At 39.2% G+C, this 27,558-nt stretch overlaps 1 protein-coding gene across 1 annotated transcript in view; it reads left to right on the top strand.

The window, feature by feature from the left end:
• Positions 1–27,558, top strand: part of CDH8 (cadherin 8) — a 1,279,274-nt gene that overhangs the window by 762,104 nt on the left and 489,612 nt on the right. The window contains exon 5 of the mRNA XM_069652973.1: positions 504–671. Coding sequence (XP_069509074.1) covers positions 504–671 — 168 coding nt within the window. The remainder of the gene's footprint in view (positions 1–503; positions 672–27,558) is intronic.

Below are 27,558 nucleotides of genomic sequence, written 5' to 3'. Positions count from 1 at the left end.
TACGACCCAATATTGGGCCTAATTCACAGAAGCGTTTTATAATGGCAAACCCCATTGGAAAACGCTCGGTGACTAAGGGCCTAAGTGTCTTATCCATTTACCCATTTACAGTGAAGTTTGGGAATGAGTAAAGCAAATATAAAAAAAGGTTACCAGAAGCAGAAGTGGTATTTCAAAATAATTCCTGAAGTTTTAGAGTGGAAGACTCAGAATAGGTTGGACTTGAACAAGTGTCATCATGCAGAAGGAGTTTATCACTTTCAGTATTTCTGCACAAAATGCCAGCCAGATCGTGATCAGGTCCTTAGAATGTTAACACAACTAAATACAAGCGCAAATGAATGTATGGGATCGTCTCTGATCGAAAGGTTGTTTCAGTGACTCGCGAAAGGATGAACTCTACGTTTCTCTAAGCAATTTTTTTTAAATGTTTATACTTTATTGTTAGTTTATGATACAGCTAATGGCCAGATATTCATAGTTTATGTCTTGTGTTATTACAGCAATCATCAAGACGGCCCTTCCAAACATGGACAGAGAAGCTAGAGAAGAATACCTTGTTGTCATACAAGCAAAGGACATGGGTGGACACATGGGTGGCCTATCTGGCACTACAACTGTGACTGTAACATTAACTGATGTTAATGACAATCCCCCAAAATTTGCGCTGAGTAAGTACCACACTTATGTCTACACGTATCCTTCATATAGAATATTGATTTCAGACTTTTTTGGTTTTTTTAAACTTTTTTGGTTTTTGTGTTGTTTTGCTTATTAACATAAAATCAGACAAATTATGATAAGCACATTGGTGTCTGCACTGTTAAGGAACATTGAAATGTAAATGTATGTAAACGAAGACATATGGACCTTGAAAGAGCAACTGTACTAAATACATTGAGCTATGGGCAATTTGGTTATCTGATTTTCCCTCAAAACGTGTAATGTCAAATCTAAGTGATGAGAACAATGTAATGCTTATTGTATGTGTTGCTCGGCTGCAATATCGAACAGTACACCAAAGTGAAACCTATCATCCCATGCAATACTTCCCGGGATGGTTCGGGGCTTCACTTATCCGGAAGATAGAATGACATTTGCTGTACAATTGTTATCATGTTGCTGTGTCTTCTTTTTGTTGAGAGGATGTGAATCCCCTCTCTCCAGGTCTTTCCCAACTGTTTCTCTCACCCTTCCTGCATTGGCTCACGACCCGGGTGTTGTTATTGATCCATCTCCCTCCTTCTCTCGTTGTATCATAATTATTGTTCAGTCATGTCATTGTCACCTCCATAATATCAATAAGAGCCATCCTGGTCTTAACCTTCTTCAGTAAAACTTGTATTCTTTCTTTGGCATTGTTGTGCCTTGATCGTTGCTCTTCTTTTTTTAGTTGCCCTTCCTGTCTATGCCCTTGTCCCTTTTCAATTGGTCTTTAATTCTGTTGCTCAAATACTCTATTTGTTGTCTATACTCCCAAATGTCTCTGGTCTCGTAAAATGGTTCCACTTTTCACACTCTTCTCCATTTGGCATTTTATAGTGCATTGTTTTTAAAAGTATTGATAGCCTTGCCCATATTATCTTTCCTCTTTGATTTCAATCTATTTTACCACTCATACTGTGTTTAATCTCACTGTGCTGTTACCCCCATCTGCTCAATTACTAGTTTGCTCCTTTTCACTTCTGATTCCAAACGTTGGAGAAGGCTTGCCTCTAGCCTCCTCTTTGAATAAATGTGTGCCTCACGTTGCCAATGTTGCATTTTTGTGCATTTGTGTATCTGCTTGCTTAATTCTTGGCAATGTTTTGGTGTAGGTGCTTTATAAAGCCAAATACATTAAACATAAACAAAATGAGACTAATGGACATTGACTATTTCATGGCAAGATAGAGCTTTTTGCTTATAATGCACACTAGAAAAAGCATTGTAAAACAATAAAACGTCAAAGCTCAGCATATTAAGATATGCACAGGAAAGCAAGCCAGAAATCGTCCAAGATAAGATAAGAAGCATCTGCAATGAAAGGGAGAACATTCATACTTTGTTGTCAAAACATCAGAAATCAGAAAGGGACACGTAATACCATTAGAATGATGCAAATAGCCTGATGTAAATATAAAAGTATAATGAGATTTCCAGGAGTACCATGTTAAAGCAGGAACATTATGTTCCCTGAAATGGAGATCTGAGATTTGCACCAACATTGTTCTGATTCTGACATAGCCAAAAACAAGGTTCTTGAAACAAATACAAATGTATTTCCCATTCACAGGGGCAAAGGCCACAGTCCCTATTGGAATGGAATCATCTGTGCCCCATCCACTTTGACTAAATGTAAAACAGACGGTTTTAAAAGATGTGGTTAAAAGGAAGCCTCTAAAAGCATAAACATATTACATTTATGGTGGGAACAATTATTTAGTCTCACATAGAAGATGATTTGAGTTGGATGCAGTCTAAAATAAAGCACTACAATTGTAACATTCAGAGAAATAATGTTAATTTATATATTCATCAGCATAAGCAGGTATTCGGAAAGCGAATTCTAGCACCACAAAAAAATACAAACAATTCCTCTTACAAAAAAAGATAAAATATACAAATGGAATAAAATATAAAATCATCAAAATACAACAATCTAAACACATGTCAAGTCAGTCCATGCACATTTGCTGTTCAAACAATAACACAACTATCTAAACTTTGTGTCGTTCTGTCTTGTTCGTTTTGTGTGCACCCTGAGGCCCTGTGTGAGTTGGCGCATTATCAAAAATTAAAATAAATAAATAAACACATACCACTTTTTCGCCCAAAAAAGACAATTAACAGAATAGACTGTTTGACAGATTTAAGGGCCTGATTTATGAAGTGTTTTCTTATAGGGTGTTGGCATTGAAAGGCACTTTTGTAAATCAGTCCATAAGAGCACTACTCGTTTTATAATGGAAAAACCCCATTGGAAAACGTACTGTGAATTAGGCCCTAAGTCTCTTCCCCAATCCTTACTCAGATAACAGGCTACACTGAAAAATCACATACAGCGTAGAGTCCTGCCAACATAGTATTTATTTGTATTTATTTTGGCATTCATATAGCGCACCAAACCCGGATGCATCAATGCACTCATTACATTAAGCTAATTTTTTGAGACATACTTATGATGAAGATTTGCAAATGAGTAAGACAGTTACAGGAAGCGGATACATGGATACAGTGCATGTAGCGTTGATCATTTATGAATCTTGTGCCCCGAACACAAACCTATCACCACTATTCCTAAACAACAGAATGAACCAATGCTGCCATATTCATCTGAGTGGTGGGCACCAAAGAAGGAAGTGTTGTTCATTCTCTTGGATGTACATACATACAAATGTACATGTATTTGATATTGGCCAAGCAAGACCAATTCCCAGCGAAGGGGGTCAAAACACAATTCAACTTTTACATAAAGTTGTTTTTTGGTTTAAGAAAAAAACTTCAAAAGGAGCTAGCTAAGCCTCCAATTCTACTTGGTGTTTTGAGTTAATATACCACTCCATAAGGGAGTATTCATTAGCTTTTTAAAGAATATCCATAAGTGCAAAATCTCAATAAGTGAGTTTGGCCTTTGCAATATAGGAGCACTCGTTTACCTCTGGATTATCCCAGCAGTGACGAATATCTATCTGTCAGGAAGGTCTGTAATCTCCTCTTCCTCCTGAGATGCCCCTGACTCCCTTTCCTCCCCTTCCTCCTCACCTCGAAGTCTCCGGCGTTGAGTCAGCTTTGGGTTGTCCTTTGTTCGAGTCTTCACCCCTTTTTTTTGAAGAAAGGGACGACCGAGGTAGGACGCCACAGTGACACCCTATGGGTGATCTGTGGCAACCCTCCGCGGTCGCTGGTCAATGAGGAAAAAGCCAGTGGCACAAAAAAACCCAGAAAAATGGAATCTTCAACCGCTGTGTGGCAGCTATCAACACACTCCGGAGGCAGCAGCAGAGGGAAAGGAACTGGTTGACACAGTCCGGAAAAAAGAACAAGCTCCAACGAGATCGGGTAAGAAATCTGGTAAGTAGAATATAGTTCCAGTATAGATAGTCAGATGAGGGCTAGACGAGGGAATCCACAAGACAGGCAGCGGTCGGTACACAGGGATTTCAAACAGGATAAAGTTCTGATACGGAAAAGGCAGATGAGGGCTAGGCGAGGCAATCCACAACGCAGGCAGCGGTCAGTACACAGGGTTTTCATGCAGGTTATGGAAAAGATAAGGATAATCAGATGAGGGCAAGTCGAGGCAAGCACAAGACAGGAAGGTAGGAAGACGGAAAGAACAACAGAGTAAGAAAAGGGGGAAAAAAGAAGGAAGTAAACACAAGACGGGAGGGAGGAAGGAAGACAGATGGGAACGGAACAGGCAAGGGAGGAGGAGAAAAGATTGCGGGGAAACCCCGTCTAAAGGTACAGAGACAAGGGAAGGAAAAGGGGCAGAAAGAAAAGGAGGATAAACGGGCGGAAAAAAGGAGAATTACTCGAAAACAGCAGCGCAGGCAAAACAGGACGAACACTGTACGTTACAACGCACTCGACCCCGGAAGTGGTATGAATAATTCCCGGTGTCGGGAACGTCGCAAGGACAGCTAGACCTACACAGCACGTTTCCCAAAACGTGATGGGACCAGCAATGGTGGGCGCAGCCTCCACTTCTTCCAAATCCGCCAGGTTCCCTGAGGCGTCACACTATCTTGGATAAAAGAGCTTGCACATGCATGTACCAATGCCATACATGGCCCCTATCAGTCTGCAACCCATCCATCATAACTTCCTAAGAGTGGCATTTTAGTAGGACCTATAACCCAAACATATTAGCTTTTAGGATGGCATCATGTTCTATACCAAATTCTAGTCGACCAGGAGTAGTTGGAATGCCCTTTGGTTGCACCAATAGTTTCTTAAAACAAAACTGTTCACCTACCACCAGAAGATCAATGCTAATACAACCCCAAATATTTGCACCACACAGAATACAAATATACATGTGAGTTCTAAAACGTCCAGGTTAGGCACATTTGCTCCCCCCACACAATGTTTAGAGAAGTCAAAGGTGTAGGTGAACCTAAAGCCTCTATTCATAATAATTTCATTTTTGCAACTTCAAGGTGTCCAGGATCCCTCTGTAGATACATTCGATATGTAAATTATCATATGAATCTACACACTCAATTCTGCCCCCCTTGGACTTAATCACTAACTTCAAAGGCTTTCTTTTATGGCAAGGGACAGCTTACAGTTTGAACATTTTGAAACAATTCACAGTAAGACCTTTAATATAAGCAAACCTACACACAAAAGTGTGCATACAAGTGAGTATCTTGAAATGTTCACCCCATTCAACAAAGGTATGTTGCTGGAAGCATACATAGACTGATAGCCAATTAATGAATAAAGATTAACAATAACATTGGATCCAACACGCACCACTACAATTCTTAGTACAAACCGAGATAATGGCCATCAGAAATTGAGAGTGCACCTTTAAAACAATATATTTTCACTCCATCAAATGCAGCTTTGCGATCTAAACATAAAATGCAATCTGATTCCCCTTTTTTCATGATATATGTCTCAAATAACAAAAGGCAAAAAGCCTGATATATGTTTATGATGACCTTCCGCTTAAGTAGTGAAGCCAAACATTAGTCTACACTACCCTAAAGATCAGGGCAATTGGTCTGTGAATATCCAGATCGTTACAATCCTTTTTTTTTTTTTTAGAGTATGAGCACAATTACTGCATTTCACTAGCAGCCTGGCCTGTCATTATCGCTAATGATGATGTTTCAAAAAAGTCTAGTTAGTAAGTGTTCTCATAGACATGCTCAGATTTAAATTATTCAATGGGAAGGCTACCCAGTCCTACTGCCTTTCCACACTTTTGTCGACAGCTAATCCTACCACCTTGGCTGAGAAAACTATGTTACCTCAACTGTAATAGGGCACAAAGTATTCACATTAAAAACCTCAACAGGATTGTGCTGATTTATACCTTCAACAAATGCATTCCAGCTTGAATCACTGATAAACATGTCAATACCCAACGGTTTACATCACAATCAGTGGGCTTCATTATGAGTCCGGCAGAAGCCGCGCTGGTAAAAATGACACGGCTGCCGCCGGCATCATTTTTTTTCGGCACCCAGCAATGGGGACTTACCAGAGCATTACCGTTCTGGCGGTCCCAGAAATTGCCCATTGCAGGGCGCCAGAAAATATTACTCCACATTCCCATTCAAGTATCATTGGACTCAATGGGAATGGAGAGGACGGATGCACCGGCACCATTCATGAATGGTGGTGGTGCATCCATCAAGGTCTGGGAGTGGGTGCCTTTCAAGTCAGACCTGGCGGGCTGAAAGGCACCCACTCGCAGAACTCGTAGTCTGCCGGTCTGGAAACAGTGCTACAGGCAAGTTTACCAGCACTGTGTTTTTCCAGACCGGCAACCTTGTAATGAGGCCCAATGAATCAAAACTATTAAAAAAGCAGATTGTTTCATTTCATCGATGACTAGCCTCAACTGTTTCCCATCACGCAGAATTAATTCCTTCTTTTTCTTCTTAATTAGTGTATATTAATTTGCCTTAAGCATTCAAACCTCCTGCTTCTTACAGATTGAGAAGCTCCTTAAGGCAACAAATAGGTTTATAAGGACCAGTAAGCAAAGATTCAATCAATGTAACCTAATTATCATAAAATACCAAACCACCCAGATCATTAAATCCAGTACTTGAACCATAGGCGGTGGTAAAATAGTGCAATACACAATTCTGCTAAATCGACATTTCCCCATTTCAGGATACAGCCATTGTTGCTTCTTAAAGTAACCGTTTTCTCATCACCATAGTTGTTAGAGGAAACCCCTTCAAAATCAAAACAACAGGATCATGAACACGTTCTACCCTTTGGAAGAATTGAAGATCTCAAACTAGCCCGAATGGGCTTGGTTTAACAATCTATAGTCCCAGTGACTAGTGTTGGTCCCTGATCTAAATGTGTATCTAGTGGGGGTTTCTCCTGCAAAAACTACTTTTACAAGCTCCCTTACTGAGTCTCAGTATAAGGTTGTCCAGGCCAACAGAGCAATGATGACAGCATCTCCAAGGATTATGAGTATGAATGTACCAAAGTTCATGTTTGAGTACGTATTTGGCCGATTTACAGCATAAAAAAAGCTATTTGGCTCCAGCCAAAACATTTCTTGATATCCATCCCTAGCCATGTGTGTGTGTGTATGTGTCCTGGAGACAATTAGTAGTGAGGATGAGTGAAAGCAGAGAGCTATGGGAAATTCCTGTAGAGAAACATTAAACATGTACAACGGGTAGGGAGATCAATGGGATGGATCCATTGTGTTATATATCAAGGCAGAGTAATTGGTTCTAAGAGTAACTGAATTGATTTCCCAACAATGTCGTTGTGAGAGGCTTCTTATGCTGTGACATATCTGCCCAAGGGAGCATAGAGAGATAGGTGTGAGGCTTTCATGGGACGTAGTGAATCTGCTATGCTCTCTTGGTGGATTATGATTTGGTAAAATTGGAAGATTGACAACAGGCAAGTGCTTTTTTTAAGGTTTGGGAATATTCAGTCATATTTCAGTCTTTCCCACATGTGATTACCTTTGCTCCCACCTTATCAGTCCCACTCGTAGCGTCCTCCCACATGTTTGGTTTAAGATTGACAGAGTCTCCTCTTTAAAAATAGGGAGCTAAGACCGCATGCACCCATGTATTGGGTTCTGTGTGAGTGAGTAGAAATAATTTACACATGTGTATGTGAGTCGCAAAGACGGTTTGAAACTCATTTTCCACTTAAACTACCTTGCAGCTCGCAAGAAATTAAAATATGGGTGAAATTGCAATATCAATTTTGTTCATTGCATTCATGAAGCTTGTCACTTTAAGTAGCATTGGTGTTGCATATGCAATATTTTTCCATCCATATGGCCTTTTTTCTTTTGTGAATCTGTTCATGTCTGGCTTGTGTGCTTTAAATATGATGAAATGGTATTGTAAAAGAATATAAATAAACAAAATATGGGGACACAGTTAAAATAGAGTTTTTGTTTTTTAAAGGTGTATTGTTCATGTTTAGAAAATGATTTATTAAATAAAAACTATGCAGCTTCATAACTGGCTTCAGTCAAATACTTGATGTACTATTTGGTAATCGACCCAATATTAAATATGTTGTGCAGTACACCCTAGTTAGAACTACAGTCCCAACTGCCCCAAGCTATATCATCTTCTTCAACAATTCCGTTTTACGCACAAGGATGCTTAAACTGTCCATTATAATCTCTAACTACTCTCCTACTGGTACCTCCATCAGGTTTGTGTCTTCGACTATAACAGCACATGCCCAAAACAGACAACAGGTGATAGGAGAGCCAGGTAGTCAACAATGTCATGTAGATATTACACACAGACAATAGAGATGAATAACTTCTGGCATTATCATTTTAGGATTTTTAAATCAGGATATTGTGCGGGAATCAAATAAACTGTAGCATAAATGGAAGATGAGATTCAACTCATCAACCCCCATAGGGTGTCCCTTCAAGTCTGTTCCTTGCTGGGACAGTATAACATGCAAACCCAATTTTTAAAAAAACGGATCCTAAGTCAATTGTTCTTGATATAAAATCATCTGTTTGGATTCAATAAATGGAGAACAAAGGAAGGAGAAAATCGCCATGTATCAATCAATTTTCAAATAAAAACGGCTAATGATGACCCTAAATGGAAGCACAATCTGTCCCTTCATGGGAGTGCTGTCCCTAGGTCAACAGTGCTGTGCCGCCTATCTACAAGGAAAGGAGAGAGAACTGACCTTCCACTAGCCTTTAAATGGTCTCTACAGCTAAAAGAAACTGGGAAGTCTGCAAAAAGGTGGATTGTAAGTTCATTCCTTAATTAACGCACAATGCAGTGTGTCCAGAGAAAGCGTGGGCCCAGTGTGTTTACAAAAACAAACTATGCTCTAAAATAAACAAGCAGTATATGTACTGTACAATGGTAGAGAAGACCATTGTTTCATGTCACTCCTTTTGGATTCAATAAATGATGTCCAAGCAGGATCACACAATTTATTTTATATCCCTGTCACATTCCATGTGAGTATCTCCAGGAGAGGAGGAACAGCATGAGTTGGGATCATCTCAGTTTGTCCATGGGGGAAAGGAATGATGGGCGCCTGAGTTAATACACATCAACCAGGACCTGATAAGGGTCGGCTGGGGCTTGGAGCCACAAATGTGATTGGCTTATACTTCTACACTAACATAAATAATAAAAGAGGTTCCACTTAAAACATTAGATATGTGGTTAATAAAACCACATATGTAGCTATCCATACCTACTGGCGGAAGGGATCTCAATTTGATGGACAACAACAGAAAATTCCTCACTAGGTAATCTGAATTTAATGAAGTCAGAAGATGGATTATCAGGATGGATTATCAGGATCTGAGAACCTGTCTGGGATCATCTGAGTTCGTCCCAGGTGGACAGGAATGATGGCAACCTGTTTAAATCAGCCTCATATAAATCCTCAAAAGGCTTGTGTGGGGCGCTAGAGCCACAACTGTGCTTGGATATACCTTATTACCTTATTATAAAACATAGCAGATTTGCCACTCAAACCATTAGATCGATGGTTAATATAATCACATATTTAGATGTCCATACAAACTGCAGGAGAGATCTCAATTTGATGGCGCAGCACTTCAACTAATTTAGAGAAGGGCAGGAGACTGAGTGTTAACAAAAGTGGGATTGAGATGCACTTTGAGAGATGCAGAGAAAGTGAAGTCGGAGGGATGAGCTGGCTGAGTTTGAGCTAAGGTGAGTGAGGGGGGTTAGGCTTCATGCAAAGCGTTATTAGATACTGTAGTTCAGATTAATCAGGTAGAAATCTATATCATTATGAAAGATGAACTGGGTGGCAAGCAGCTAGCATGGAATGCAAATGTAAATGCTGGGCTTCACGCAACCAACATGAAGTCGTCCAGTAAATTCTTGACCTTAGGTGATCACAATGGAATCGGACTGTAACTGAAGGGCCCTAGACAACCACAACAATGCTAGACAGTAAATGTATCGCATTATGAGACCAAAACCTAGTCATTAACTGAATGCAAGACTTTAGGCAAGCAGCATGTAATCAGTCATGGCAGGGCCTTGGTACAGAAATGTGCCATCAAACAGAGAAAAAAACTAAGCAGTACATGTGTGGCTTAGGCAACCAAAATACCACACAACAATGAACATGCAACCAGCCAGTAATTTGAGAGCATTCAGTGACCAAAAGGCATTCAGAGAGTAAATGCACATTCCTAAGCAACTAAAATGCAGACAGAAACAAAATGCAACCAAACAGTAAAGTCAGGGCCATAGACAACCACAGATGCAATGACGATCAAATGATAGATGTCACTCCTGTAGTGGACAGGAACATTTAGCATAGGGAGCCTTAACAGAGGTGCAGTGGAGGTTGGACACGTTAGGTTTATGGTAGCTGCAAATAACCAAGGGCCAAAAGGAACTAGGCCATTGCTGTGAATGTCAGGTGGCTTGGCACCTGAAATTATGTATTCAAAATGTCATGTGGTCTATGATGGGCCAAGGTGCTGGGTCAGATGGGCATAGGGCCTTTGATGTCCCAGGAGGTCATAGTTCAACTGTTGCACTATTGGCCTTGAATGTCCAGATTAACAACGTACAAGAGATTCCCTTGCTGAGACCATGGTAGGACAACCTTACATGTTCAGCTCAAATCCAAGGAGATATGCACCTCTCTTCGAATGTCTGAGGTTAAGAAAGAATCAGGTGAGAATAGGGTTGGTGATTGGGTGGTGGCTCCTGCTGGGTTCCAAAACTGCATCCTGCTATCAAGCTCTGCAATTATTACTGGCTGCTCGACTTTGACTCTGAAATAACCTTATGAGAAGCATGTATTGTGCTGCCTTCTGAGACCATGATAGGTAGTGGTCATATGGACTGCACTGAGCCATTCTTTCTTGTCCTGAAATTGCTCTGGGCTATCATTATTATTATTATTATTATTATTATTATTATTATTATTATTATTATTATTATTATTAATAATAATATTAGGGCATTCATTAAACACAGACCTAGCTTTGAGAAGCAGGGGAGTGCTTTGAAATTAAAGGGGGAATAACAAGGTGATGGGAGAAGGGAAACAAGGGAGCAGGGTCTTAACAACAGGTACAAGCAACCAGGGGAGGAAACAGCAGGGATCACCCCATCTCAGGTAGGGTGGGGTCTGGGTTAAGAGAAAATCAGGCGGGAACAGGGATGGCTATTTGCTAGTAGCTCCCACAGGGCTTTGACTCCTTCTGATATGGGTCCTGGCTTCTGGTTTGTTGGAACAGCTAATTAGAATTGCATATTTTTTTTCTGCAATGTATCATCTCTGAATAGTGCGGGCATTTTAAATTGAATAAAGTAATCAAGTAATTAAAGACCAGAATAAAAAATACCGTACACTGATACATATGTAACAGGAGCTATGGAAACAGGAGGTATGGAAACATAAAGCACAGTGTGTTTTCTTAAAACTGTGAATATTTCAAAGGAAGGTTGCTTTGCACTGTCCAATTCTCTTCCCTACGTGATACTGAAAACTGGATCTCCCTGCTCATGATATCAACACAATTGCCATTATATACAAATTGAAGTCAGCACCTTCACCTGGGAAGTGCACCCTCTCTCTCATACGGATCCACCACTTCCTCAGTTTACTCTCTCATCCTTTCTACACTAAACTTACACTACACTTACTTACTAAGTCAATGTACATCATCACTCTCACAGTTTTTTTGTCCCTGGTGAATGTCTCAATGAATGTCTTCTCTTACCCCTCTCGGCAACTTGTTTGCCATTCATACTCAGTTGACTTTGTCAAACCTACTACCTGGAGAGACCAGTTTTCAGTGTGTACCTGTTAATTTATTAAGAAAAATGTTTCCTAAACCAATACATACAAATGTGCATATGGTTAACAAGCTGCTTTAAAATAAGAAGAAACCTCCAGCAAAAACATCTTGACAGAATGGAAGTGTTAATAGCTTAAACATTCAAACATACACTAATGTTGAACGTTCACACATCAAAACTTAAGCCCATAATGAACTGATACGATCTGTTACTGAGTGAACATGTGCTTATATGATTGTACAAAGGCAATGAAAAGGTCAAATTGAAAATGCTTCAACTAACACTTTTTAACCATTCATCATCATGTATAACCGTATTTCACCGTTGGCCATCAAAGTACATCCTGATATAATACAAAAGCTGGTAAATTACATAACAACAAAAAGATAGTCACTTCAAAAAGCATGACCAACATTCAAAGAAACTTAGACAATAGAAAAGACTCCAACTATTTGCCAAACTGGTGACCCATGAATCTATTCCTTAATGGGATTCAATTTGCACCCGAGAGAGCAGAATTTTGAAAATTATTTTCAGGAGGAGACATATTACTGTCAGCAGGGGTAAGGCTGATAGCTATCTTGCTGGGTTTATTCCAAGTGTGGCCCCCATTACTGGCCACTATCCCATTAGCCATTTTCCCATCCCTGAATTCTAATTTCACAGTATCACTGGAGGGGGCACCCTCATGATGCAGCCCGTTACAACTCATTATAGCATCTCATGTTACAAATGGGCAACCTCTTGTTGCATGGAACCATTGCAACCATTTATCCAGGAGGGCATTTGAGGGTTGTCGTTGGCTAGGGTGCAGTTTTGGTACTCCATGCAAGAATACCGCGCCCTTCCCTTGCCTCCAAATATTGTTGCTGTTAATCAGACCATCCCATGGTCCCCGCCGAGAAGTGCAATGGTGGGCTAAGTTAGATCCATGGTTAGGGCCAGAGTGTCTTCCATTGTTTGAGACCATGTGGGTCCTGTTCACATGTGTATATTAAGCTTAGGTGGCTTGTTGGTTTCCTTTGGAACGGGCTGCCACCCACATTACTCCCCGGGGCTCCTTGATTTTGAGGTGGGTGCATATGGCCCACACAGGGTACAGCCTGGGTTGAATTCTTGTTAGTAAGAAGGCAAGGGCCAATATTATTTCCACTGTTTCAGGGATCTATATTAATGCACTTTTTAAGATACTTGTGAATATTATGGGGTCCTGCGTCTGGAGCTATCGCAGTACCAGGGATTAAAACTCCCGTTATTCCCTATCCACTCTTCCTCCAGGTTCTGTCAGAGCTAATAGGAGCCTTTTTTTATAACTGCAAGATCAACCAGAACTTGTTTACAGCTGCAGGCATGGGTCGAGTCCAGGTCATTGAAAGGAGAACTGCAAATGTTGTCCTGCTTGACTGGGGGGAGACAGAATGGAGGGCTTATTGCTGGACTAAGGTCCATCTGGTGCTCACCCCGAGACCTATCAGCATCAATATGAGCACATCCTAGTACGGGTGCAGCCTCAGCCCTAGGCACAGATCCCAATGACTCCCCAATTTCTGGGGCTCCATTGTGCTCTATAAGCAAGGGGTTCCTTATGGTCTCATGGGCAAGCAGCTCCCCTCCCAAAGACCTGGGAAGGAATACGGGTGTAGTTGGGCTGTCATCTGTGGTGCCCTCTGAGTAAAGTGCAGCAGAATTGGAGGCTGTGCCATCTCCCAAGGTGTCAGTAGTAAGCCCTGGGAGCCACTCTGTGCAGGCTTCTCTCCAAATTCTGAGACAAGGATGGGATGGTGGAAAAGGGAGACACAATTAGGGGTGATGCAATAAATGCTGTTTGATCTAAGCCTCCCATAATGATTTGGTCCCTATGCTTCTTTCCTTCATCGGGCAAATCCAGCAGGGGTTCTCCACTGTTAGAACTGCTAGCAGCATTAATTGAACCGAACGCCCCACCGAGTCTCACCAGCAGGTACCATCATCCGTGGGTCTCTCCTTCAGTAATGCTAGGACTGGAGGGTAGCGTGGAAGTAGACATAGAAGAAGGGATGGATGTATCCCTGATATCCAGTGCACTCCCAAGAAGTTGCTAATTTATTTAATTAGTGTGTAAGAATCACCTGTAATCATGGGGGAGGAGATTTGTGATTGAGCCTTTTTACAGACTTAATTCAGGCTAGGGGTGGGCAATGTCCCTGTTTTGAGTGTACGCTTAAGTAAGATGATTTTCATCCTATGTTCCACCGACTTGAGCTCAGGATCAAATGAGACTCATGGAGGGTTCCAAAGAAGAAGAAGGTAAAAAAGGGAGGACAGCCCTCAACATGGCGTGAATTACATCCAACTTCCCTGCTTTGAGCAGCTGCTAGAGGGGCAAAGGTTCAAAATAGTGGTCAGCCGACAAACAAAGCAGAACCACACAACTCTGGTATCATGCAACATCGAGTGCAGGGTTGAATACGTCGGCTGTAGACCTTGGGTAAAGATATATTGGCAGTAACTATCCTCCGGAGGTAAATAACACACCGTGGTGCCCAAAACTCCAGGGCCAAATGGCCAGCGGGCTTCACCCTGCGGGGTGGGTCAGCAGTTGTTATAGTCAAAGGGCGTGATTAGAAAAAACGGAAGCTGAAGCATCAAAATGGAGCCAGCAAGCCATGTGTGCGCCCAACACCTCCGCGCCCTTGTCCAGTGGGAATTAGGATTTTTTTTTATAGGTGCAATGTCATTCCACCCTATGTTATCTTGTTGTTTCCTTTACAGAACCAACCATGTTCCAATGGTCTTGGTTTTTCAATGAAAGGAGCAGTCTTAGGTTATATTTCCTGTGGATAGAAACTCACTGTGTTTCATTTTTGAATGGTTCATTTCAAAATAAAAAATAAAATAAAAAACAAAGTGATACAATATTAGAATCCTACAACCAATAGCTGGCAATTTGATGTGTATCTACTGTCAAAGGGACCATTACTTGTGTAACTGCAGATTGGTTTCTCTTCCTGAAAAGTCATTTTATATTATAAAGGAAGACCAAAAAGGGTGACCAGCACCCTATCCTCAAAAATATCCAATTTACACATTATGGGTTCACATCCAGGAACATGCCTTTTTGTATGTTGATCCTCAGCCCTATGTGAGAGCGCAGACAGACTCTTCAGCCTGGCATCCAACATGACAAGGATGCTTTGTTGATACAAAAACATTTTCATAGGACTACAATGAAGGTTTTTCTCCACTGCAGGCCATAAACCCTTCGAAGATATACAAAAAGATAAAAACTGATTACAAAGGTGCAAACATGTAATCTCTGAAAAAAGTGCCAGCATATGTAATCACAGGTTACACATCAAGCAAGCCTAATGACACTATGACAGAGATTGGCGCACAGCAGGCATGTGAATCTTAACAATGTGATACATGAACTGTCTTCGAGAGTTGTAATAGCAGCCAACAAATGATCACACTTTGCCCCATTGTGACAACAGCTGTCTCCTCAATTGAACTCTGCTTGATTTAATGATTTTCTTTCCAGTTGTAAAAATGGCAACAGAGAGAGAGACTGCACCCCTACATAGTGTGCCACTAGATGGAAAAAGTGCTACTGTGTGTGTGGTTTTATAATGCCATTGATATGTATTTGTCTAAGAATTCCTTTTTGGGAAGAATCACCCTAATGTAATATCCCTAGCTATGCAACAGTCCAACCACACAATCTGGGACAAGAATCAGTCTGTTTTTAATCAGAATGTTTAATTATATTGAAAAGGACATTACAACCTACCTGCTGTTGTCTTGCTAATGTTTACATTCCAATTCACAAAACATATACAGACAAAAAAATATGATGGACTATTCTTGACAATAAGCACACACTTATACATTGTTTTGTAGATACAAATTGGCATTGATGTCCATCAAAGTTGATCTATAGTATTGAGTGTCTACCTGAAATCAGTCTCCCTTTCAAAACAAAAGATGACAACGTTTTCAGAATACAATTGGAGAAAAAATACTTTTTTTTTTTCTGAAAGCATTGACAAGTATTGGCATCAGAGAAAAATAGTGGGTTTTACATATGTTTCTCTGATTCTTGCGCTAATTCAAATCTAAAATGCTGGTCTCTATCTGACAAACTATTGGTTCCTACCTTGGCTAAAACACAGGAATATTGGACGCTATCAATAAAAACCTTTGAAATTCACTGAAAAACCTTTGTTAAAGGGACATTATTGTTACAAGTAAAACAAAAAAAAACAGAAATTTGCCAGTTGTGGTTAGCTAAGCAACCATAACTCATGCCACCACTGTGCACTGCTAACACTAACACCCAGGACATCAAAGAAGACATCACAAATGACATTGATGACATCACTGATGCCATCACATGTGAAATAAATGTTGTTGAAAAGTCCCTATAAGGAGTTGTGTTTATATTGTTGGTAACACGATGTCAGGGGTGATTGGGAGACCTATCATGCACTACTTAATCTAATGAAGAATGTACTCATCTAACATCATTATATTGGAGTGTTGTTGTTAACACAGAAACCTAATCATATATGAACATAGGCAATGACTGCAGCATGCACCATAGAAGTACACTATTTATAATCTTGTAATTTTGGATAGTACAATAATGAATGCTGCCTTAACAAAGTTTTGAGTAATGTTAAACGTGTAATAACTAGGTAACAATTCAAGACTTACAACACGTGTGCTGGTACAAACAATACATATGAAGAACCACAATGCATATAAATCAGAGGCACATACAGGGAAGCTAAACAAAGGAAGAAAGAAACAGCATCATCAGAAAATGTTAATGACATTAAAGTTTATCTTCACGTATACAAATGAATTGTGCGTTTGAGGCCTGCTCATTTCCCCATGTATGTGCGTCATGAGCTGAGACCAAATCCTAAGGAAAGTACTTAAAGAACACATGACAAGGTTAACATCTAGAAATATAGCACCGTTTTCAATTTTAATATTCTGACTGACAGTGAACAAAACCACCTGGCCTATATATGTCAGTGAACAAAAACAAGTGGCCCAGATATGTGATGTCATCAGTGATATCCTGGCTGTTAGTGTTATGCAGTGCACGGTGGTGGCGCGAGTTATGGTTGCTTAGCTTACCATAACTGGTGAATTTCTGTGGTTTTTTGGTTTTACTTGTAACCATAACGTCCCTTTAACAAAGGTTTTTAATTGAATTTCATAGGTTTTATTGGTCCAACTTAACCATAACATCCTTTTAACAAAGTTTTTTCATTTAATATATATATATATATTCAGTAAAAAAACTTTGTTAAAGGGGCGTTATGGTTAAGTTGCGCTACTAAAAATCTGTGAAATTCAGTGAAAAAACTTTGTTAAAGGGACGTTATGGTTCCAAGTAAAATCGAAAAACCCCTGAAATTCGCCAGTTATGGTAAGCTAAGCAACCATAACCCGCGCCACCACCGTGCACTGCTAAGACTAACACCCAGGACATCAAAGTTGACATCACAAATGTCATTGATGACATCACTGATGACATCACATGAGTATTTACTTTTCATGAAATTTCTGAGCAAGGGATTCTTAATATAATGTTGAGAAAAATGTGTCAAGCATCATTGCAATAAATATCATAAGCTAATTAGTGCATTAAATAATGCATTGAAATAAATAGTATTCAATTATGAGGTTCTATCTAGTATGCTAAGCTACTCATGCAGAAACATAGCATATTCTCGAAACATTTGATGTCAAATAAATGTACTTTACGAAATGTACAATCTTGCTGTTTGCTTTTAAATCACAGTTTCATATTCTGAATTGTGGCGCGGTGTGTTGTGAGATGATCTGTGTTGTTTTCCAGATTCTGTATGAAGTCGTGTAGAGCAGTGTTGGCAACCCCTTAGTATGAAAAGTAGCTATTGGCCGTCATAAAAGTAGCTAGAAGTAGCTAAATGACGTCATAAACTAATTTGCATAATTCACCAGGTGCATGATGGGTGATTGCCGAGGGCATGGTTGTTATAGCCTCTCATTGAGCTCACCCCTTTTTTGTAATGAAAGTCGCGAATGCACATATGCAAATTCATTACATCCATATGCATACATTCACATGCAAATGCAGTAGTATTTAAATAAACCCCACAATGAATAGGTTGTTCTGTTGTTGCTTCTTAAACGTGTACTGCCATTTTTAATATGCTAGTATTTTATAATCCATAATGCCTCGTTGTTGGAACAGCCTACCGATTATCAGTGCGACCATAGTGCTTCTTTTATCATAAACCAACACCCTGTGTAGCGCAATGGAACAGCACGTGACTCAAGATGAACTTTTGCGGATCGACAGCAAAGACAAATGCAAATCGCTGAATATTCTCTAAACATTTGGTATCAAATAAATGTACTTTACGAAATGTACAATGTTGCTGTTTGCTTTTAAATCACAGTTTCATATTCCGAATTGTGGCGCGCTGTGCTGTGAGATGATGTGTGTTGTTTTCCGGGTTCTGTGTAAAGTCCCGTAGGACTGGAGAGGACTGGGCGCGTTTGGCTACGCACCCTGTAAGGTCACAGAGAGAGACGGGGAATATGAATGCTTTGATAATGTCAGGCTTAGGGGCGGGAGATATGATTTAGTGTCGCAAAAGCAGGTCAGCCAGGTGGATGGAGCAAGTGATAGGATTATCAAATAATGTCGGCGCACAGCAGCCTGATTTATCGTTTGTTTAGTGGACAAAAAGTCGGGTAAGGCCCATAGGAAATTGTAATGTCAGCGGACATAAGGAGGGTTCTTAGAACACTTTCAACCTGACAACGAACAATACGAACAGCATTCTCAGAACACCCCCATTGTGTTTATTTGCAAACATTTCAGGACACCGCGAGTGTTCTTAGAACACATTCAACTTGCCAGAGTACAATACGGACAGCGTCCTCGGGACACCACCATTTTGTTTATGTACGAACATTTAAGGACACTGCGAGTGTTCTTAGATCAATTTTAGCTTGCTTGCGAACAAAACGGACACATACTCCATCCTCAGAACACCCCACCATTTAGTTTATATAGAAAATTTCAGAACAGCCGTGTTATCCGCAGACAAATCGAACACAACAAAAGCGTCTAGCACATAAAAAAAAACAGAACATTGAACCTCATACTCCCCCACCCTCCCCAAACACTCTTACACACCAACACACTCCACTAAATACAATTTTTAATCCAAGTTTCACCGCGCTGTCCGCGGTCGTCGGCGAATGCAGGATGGCAGGCGCCACAAAAAATCTGACGCGCTTCACACACCATGCCGTCCAATCAGCGAACACATCGCATGTCTGCAGACATCAGACAAGCCGCTTGGCCAATCGGGGCGCTGTCCGCAGAGCGAACAGGGAAGTCCGTCTCTGTTCGCTCCGCGGACGGACTTCCCTGTTATCACAAATTTTTTTGCCTTACATTTTGGTCATTTTAAAAAAAACTACTAGACGGATTTACACCAAATTTGCAAAAGCACGCTTTCGGGACCAAACCCCCACTCCTGCCGTGTAAATCCATCCAGCAGTTCGGGCTGTAGGCATGCGCAAAGTTTTGGGACCCCCCCTATAACTTTGCTCCCCTGGACCAAACCTCTTCAAACTTTCACAATAATTCAGAGTGGGCCATATACTTTTTTTGCAAAGTTTGGTGAGGATTCGTCCAAAGGGAGCGAAGTTATAAGCCACCCAAAAAATGCTCTTCCTATGGAAACACCATTTAACCATAACTACATGGACGCGGTATATATATATATATATATATATATATATATATATATATATATATATATATATATATATATTCAGTGAAAAAACTTTGTTAAAGGGACGTTCTGGTTAAGTTGCGCTACTAAAAACCTATGAAATTCAGTGAAAAAACTTTGTTAAAGGGACGTTATGGTTCCAGGTAAAACCGAAAAACCCTTGAAATTCGCCAGTTATGGTAAGCTAAGCAACCATAACTCGCGCCACCACCGTGCACTGCTAACACTAACACCCAGGACATCAAAGATGACATCACAAATGTCATTGATCACAAAAATATGCCCTGAAAACTTAGAATTACCCCTCCATTCAACTGAATCAGAACGTCTAGTGTACAAATGGCCATGCACGTCAATGTGTAACATTCCCAAACAATGTTTCAAATCTTTACACCAATTCCTCAATAAATATGTAAAAAGCAAAGACAAAATCAAAATTAAATTACTGCAAAATATAGATACCTGTCCAGTGCGCAAGTACACAGGACTACAAGGACATTCATTGGCCTGCATTACAGGACCTACTTGTAAAACCACTTTCCACGATATCAAAAGGATATCAACACATCATTCAACTATAAGAAATCTAGTCTATAAACTGTACTATGCTAAAAGTCCTGCTTTAGCACTAGCAACGTTAAATAACATCCTTCTACATGGTACAGCAAAAGACCTACTTGAAGAAATTCACTACATCCAGAAAAAATATTTTGGAAGTGAAAGCCATTTACAGAATGAAATAGCTTTAAACCAATTAAGCAACAATTCTACACATGGCAACCTTTTGCTAAACACATACACAAAAGAAATACTAAAATTTAAAAGTACATCAGCTGAAGTACCAAACCATGTATGTGTATTTTGCCGTAGAATTTTTTATAAAAGTAACACAAAATCTGTGGACCTATCATACAAAATAGAAGACAATGAAGATTCTAAATGGTTTGAATTAGCTCTCTACCTTCTAGCAGAAAACAAATATGAAATAACTGAGCCCTTAATACTTTGCAGTTATTGCACTACAAAACTTGACAACAACCAAACTCCTTCACGTTCTATCACAAATAATTTGGAATTATACCCAGTACCAAAACCTCTACAACAACTTAATTTATATGAGAGCATCATAATTCAAACAGTACACCCATTTCAAGCAATAATACACCTTCAACCAAAAACAGCAAATTACCTCCCTCTTAATTGGTAAAAGGCATTCGTGGAAAGGTAGTTTATTTACCATTAAATCTAAAAGAAAATGTGCATACTCTAGGAGTGCAACGTCCAATGCAGCAATCTTTAATTATATTAGTAAATGGAGTACCTACAAAAGACAAAAAAATATGGCAACAGCTGGTAGATTTATATAAAGTTAGACAAGCCTTCCAATATCTTAAAGAGAATAATGAATATTACAAAGAAATGAATATTGAAGAAAACTTGAAAGATACAACTGAAATAATTCAAGAAACACAAGAAGCTGGTCAATTTGAGCTACTAGATCCTGCTACAATATCAAATACTTTAGACCAGTATACAATTCATCCTTTGCACTGTATTGACACCGTACAAGATGTACTGGAAACTTACCAAATGCGTCAAACAAAAGGATCGCCAATCAGTAGATGGGAAAAAAGTATAGAAGCACATGCTTTTCCTCTACTCTTTCCAACTGGCAAAGGAGGAAGATATGATGATAGACCTATTCAAATATCAGCTTCAGAATACCGCTCATTACGGATGTATTCTGAAGATCCCAGATTTAGACAAAATGTGGAATACATATTCCACCTACTCTTTGAAAGTGAACTAGCAACTTTATGTTACGGAGTTGCACACATATTAAAATCAGGATCACACTTTCAAAATATGACAGCTACACAATTATTAGAGAAAGTGCAACAAAAGGATGAGGTTTTACAATCAAATATTACAAATCTATTAGCAAATATGCGTGGTACTAAAGAGTACTGGTTTCGACGTCATGGAGATGTATGTTGTATGATCAGAAACCTTGGCCCACCCACTTGGTTTGTTACATTAAGTTGTGCAGAATATGCATGGGAAGATTTACATGATTTCCTACGCATATCAAATAAAAACAAAACAAACATAGATATTCTAACACCTGGAGAACTTTGTTCTTTGGATCCTGTTAATGTTTCAAGATATTTTCACCATCGTTTCATTGCTATGCTACATTTTATTTGTAATAAAGCTGTTCCTCCCCTTGGAGAAGTGCAACACTTCTTTTGGAGAAAAGAATACCAAGCCAGAGGAGCACCACATATCCACATGCTTTTATGGATTAAAGATGCTCCTAAATTTGGTCAAGACAGTGATGCCACTGTTTTACAGTTTATTGAAAAATATGTCACTAGTGAAATTCCATCAGAAGCCACAAATAGTGATCTTTGTGCACAAATGTTACAATTTCAAAGACACAAATGTGGAAAATATTGTCGTCGCAAATACAAAAACAAAGGCAAATACTACACCAAATGCCGATTTGGTTTCCCTAGACCAGTTACAAATACAGGTCAAGTAAACAACCTCATGTCTTCAGTTAGACATACTGTTAAAGGAAAGTCACCTAAAAATACATATTACATAAAAAGAAAAGAAGAAGAAAAATATATCAATGATTATAATGCAATCATTGCCCACTTATGGAATGCAAACATAGATGTGCAGTACATTGCAGACAATTCTACTGCAGTTGCACGATATGTCACAGCATACTTAACTTAAGCAGAAAAGACAGAGCTCCAAGACCTCTGGAATGACCTGTCATCAGATAAAACAATATCTCAGAAATTATATAGTTTGGGCATAAAAATGCTCACCCATAGAGAATGTGGATCTTATGAAGCAGCTGATTGTTTAACTGGTACTTCATTGTATGGTAAATCTGAAAATATAGTATGGCTAAGTCTTGGTCCAGCTAAATCTAGAAAAAGAGTTCTAAAATCATATGAAGATATAGAAACAATAGCCAAACATGATCCCAACAGCCAAGACATTTTAAAAAACAATTTATTGGACACATACTACCCAAACAGAAGTAATACTTTGGAAAACATGTGTCTAGACCAAATAGCCCAAAACTACACATACAAAAATAATATGAAACCCGATAAAAAAAAAGGTAAATATAGAGTGACAGACTGTGAAGGCAGCTTAGTTAAACTCACTTAACCAAATGTAATTAATCATATCAAATTGTCATTGAAGACTCCTCAACATAAAGAAGTATATTACATGTCCCTGCTACAACTCTTCAAACCATGGAGAAAAGAAGAACAATTACTAGATAACTATGACTCATATGAGGGTGCTTTCAAAGCAAATGAAAACACTATAACTGATGTTAACTTTACACAGTACAAAACAATGTTGCACAATGAACAGCAACATGAAGAAGAACTCCAAGCCCAACTAGATAAGGATACTCCTGACAGTAGTCAACCTTCTGTAACAGGAAGCCAAGAACCACTGGGAGAACCACTAATAACAAATGAGGCAGAATTAGCTATGATAGAAGTAGAAAACACCATGTGTCAGTATGAAGATAAGGAAGACTTAACTATACTACAATCAAAACTAAACAATGACCAAAGTAGCATTTTTCAAGAAGTAACAAAACAAATTGCACATGGTGTAAAACATGAAAATAAAGAATGTTCCTGCCATAATCATAAACCTATACTACTGTACGTCAGTGGTGAAGCTGGTTCTGGCAAAACATTCCTAATCAAAATCATTAGTAAGTTCCTTCAACAATTGACAAACAACAAACTGTCAGCTGTTGTCACTGCCCCCACAGGTTTAGCTGCCTACAACATAGGTGGTGTTACATTACACCGATTACTACTATTACCAGTAGAACACCAGAACAAATTAGACTATTACAAACTTTCTGCAGAAGCTGCAATGGAATTACGCAGAGTATTGAAACAAATGAAAATGCTACTAATAGATGAAGTGAGCATGGTCTCCAACCTGATGTTAGGATGCAGGAAAACACATTATTGTTTTTGGAGATCTGCTTCAATTAACACCAGTAAAAGGTGAACCTATTTTTAAAACATTAGGGCACAAACTCTGCCGTAAAACTGTTGGCAGCATTGGAAATGTCAACCTTTGGCAACATTTCCAATACAGAGAATTAACAGAAAACATGCGCCAATCTGCAGATCTAACTTATGCCAACATTTTAAAAAGTTTGAGAGTTGGTATACTTTCTAAAGAAGCAGAAGCAACATTGAAAACCCGGCACATTAATGCACTTTATGGCGATAATGCATGTGCTACAGATGTTATGGAACAATTAGCCCACAAAAATGTCAATTGTATGGCCTAAATGCCAACTCTTGCAAGCTGTTTCAAATTCAATGAAATCATGCTAAGTAAAGAAATGCAACCAATAATGGAAATTAGCACCACAGACAAACTAGATGTACATGGTATGACACTACCCATGTGTGACGAAGCCACAACAAGACTAAATAATTTAGAAAAATCAATCTCAAACACAGCAGGCTTAGAAAAGATGTTAAAATTATCCTTAAATTGCAGAGTAATGCTTAAACGTAACCTTGACGTGGACCAAGGACTAGTTAATGGAGCACTGGGTACAGTTGTTGGCTTTCAAACATACCCACGTGACAACAAAATTCAGTTTGTCAATAAACTCTTTGACAAACTTTCAGAAGTAAAACGGATAGGACGCTCAACAGCTAGATTCCTTCTCTTCAAAGATATGTATGTACGCAGAGAACAATTTTCTCTAACTCTTGCATACGCAGTCACAATTCATAAATCACAAGGTCTTACCCTAGACAAAGCAATGATCGATAATGGAAACACAGTTTTTAAAGAAGGCATGAGCTACGTAGCACTATCACGCTTACGTACACTTGACGGTCTATTTCTAATCAACTTTGATGCAAGTAAAGTAAACGCTGATATTCCTTGCATTGTACAATATAATAGACTTCGCTCACTATACACTCCCCATCTAAACACATATTCTGTTCCACAAAAACTAAAACGTTGTAAAAGAAAACTAAATGAAACTGAAATGCAACAGGACGTCACTGCAAATCCTCCAAAGAGAGTAAAAGAAACTAATACTTCATCAAGTACCACAAACAAAAAAGAATCAATTAGAGAAAGTAAACCAGGTACTTCTTTAAAGAAGGAAGACAAACTCCAAAAAAAGCAGTTAGATACAGAACTACCTGGACCATTTAAATTATCAAATATAGATGATGTAAGTTGCTATGCAAATGTAGCAATGAATATTCTATTTCAATTACCACCAATTGTTGACAACATTTACTCACACAGTACAGACCCATTGTGTTTGCAAATGTTAGTGCTTCACAGAAATGCAGCAAACAATCCTGACAACACATGTAGTGTTTTTGGAATAAGACGACAATTGGACTACTGTGCTGGAATGGTGAAATTCACTATAAACTCACAGGAAGATCCACAAGAATTTCTAATGTACTTACTACAAGTACTGGAAAACAAAAACATACCTATAAATGAAATCTTTCAGATTTCATACATGTGGAAACATACAGGCACTCTCTGCAACAATGTGACACAAGAAGAAATCCCCAATGAACGCTTCATATATATATATCAATACCAAATTGTGAATCCATTCCATTTCAGCAACTTGTACAAAATGCAAACCATGGTAGATTATGCTCTACCTGCAATTCAGATAATCGCTCCACGTTAGTAATACAAACACATAGTAAATACGTAATACTAATGCTTCTACGTTACAATGCAGATGGTACCATAAACAACTGCAAGCTGACTGGATTCACACATGGTCAAATATCACTTGGTAAGAAAACCTTCACAACAATAGGTATAATCTACCACGCAGGAGCCACAACCAATTCAGGGCACTACACTGCATACATAAAAAAGAAATGTGGATGGTTTGAAGGTAATGATAGTACCATTACTCTAAAGCAGAGATTACCAGCAAATCTTACAAACGCTTATTTGATGTTCTTAAAACCAAAATTTGATAAATAAACTGTATTTAAACCTTAAAGTAAATTTGTGTTACAAAAATATAAACTGTTAGTATACTTCAAAAGCTATCTAACTGCTCAAAGATTCTACAACAACTAATCAGATAAATGAATACCACTAAATTAGACCAAAAAATACACAGTTAGAATACGCCAATTGGTATCTAACTGTCCCAAAATTATAAATGTGTGTTAAAATAATATAAACTGTTAGAATACTCCAAAAGCAATCTAACAGCTCAAAGATTCTACAACATCTAATCAGATAAATGAATACCACTAAATTAGGCCAAAAAATACACAGTTAGAATGCGCCGTGGGATGTTTTTACCCATGCATCCGAGCCCTACCTCAAAAACTGGGCAGTACTGGCGATGAAAACATCATGATGGCCAGAACTTCCCAGAAGATGCCCAGGGAAGGGCATGAAGAATAGGCTGCCACCCATTTTGCCGATGTTATGGGCACAGAAGGGCACTGCCTAAAATCACCATTGGACTACCCGCACAGTAGTCTGAAACCATTGGGAATGGCAATGCTGATTGCCAAAAGCCACCTAGAATTGTGGGGAATTCATTTTTCTTGAATGTCAAATATGGCAAAATCATGGGCACAGAATTACTTTACTTCAGAAACACACCAATGCCATGTCCTGAACATGGACAATATACTCCATGTAATATCACTTGCTGAAATGAATCAATCTAAAAAAAATCCCAAGGAGGGATGCAGTAACCGCAAAATCCTGAGGGTGGCGCTGGCGGTCTAAACTCTGACAGGAGAGCTGTCTTGCAAAACTGTCTAGTGCAAAGAAAGGGGTCTCATTTCATCAAAAGTTCAAAGGGGTTGCCTGTCCTGAGAACTCTTGACACTTCAGAACTCAACACAAGAAGCCAGGAAATCACAGGGTTCTGTTAATTAAATGCAAAGTGGCTCCCTGGCCTCCTGATGTCAGCTTCACAGAGACCACACAATGGCCCCTCTTCTCTGAAAGGAATATGTTGATTTTTACTGTTTTACTGTCAACAAAGGCCTGCCTGCCAGAAGACATGTGACTGACCCACCCAAGTCTTGGAGGCGGACTCCAACACTCTGAGGACTGAATTGAAAGTAAAATATATATTTTACAAAAACACTGATAACTCTTTGTAATCAAATGACAGAAATGTATAACTTTGAGAGACTTAATTTAAAACATGTACCTTTAATTCAAGCCCAAACTCCAAATTGTGGGATGTTCTGGGACAAAACCCTGCTGTTTATTAATATTACAGACTCCCTGTTTCAGCTAGACAAACGAAAATGCATTGGTATGTGGGTAGATATGTGAGGAACAGTTGTATAAAATTTAATGAAGATCCAATGTTGTTTAGCACATTAAAGAGTGCTAAAAGTTGCCATTTTTGAATGCAAGCTCTTAGAAACAGCAGATTTGGGACAGAGTATACCTCATGTGATATGTGACATGGGTATGTAATTTCAAACAACTGTGTAACTGTGAAATATGTATTTTGATCATATATAGATTTGGGTGCACAGATGACAGGGGAGTTTTTTCAAGAGATCATAAATGGCTGACATCACTCTGACACAACTTAGCTCCCCCAATCAGGGGAAAAATGAAAGCTGGACCAATGACAAGTGAGAGGGGCAAGTTTAGTTATGACCAACACACACACCCACTTGCAGAACATA

Source organism: Ambystoma mexicanum, chromosome 1p (assembly GCF_040938575.1).
Source record: "Ambystoma mexicanum isolate Mex_15411 chromosome 1p, UKY_AmexF1_1, whole genome shotgun sequence".
NCBI lineage: Eukaryota > Metazoa > Chordata > Amphibia > Caudata > Ambystomatidae > Ambystoma > Ambystoma mexicanum.
The sequence above is the reverse complement of the archived record's forward strand: the minus strand, read 5'-3'. Positions and strand labels throughout refer to the sequence as shown.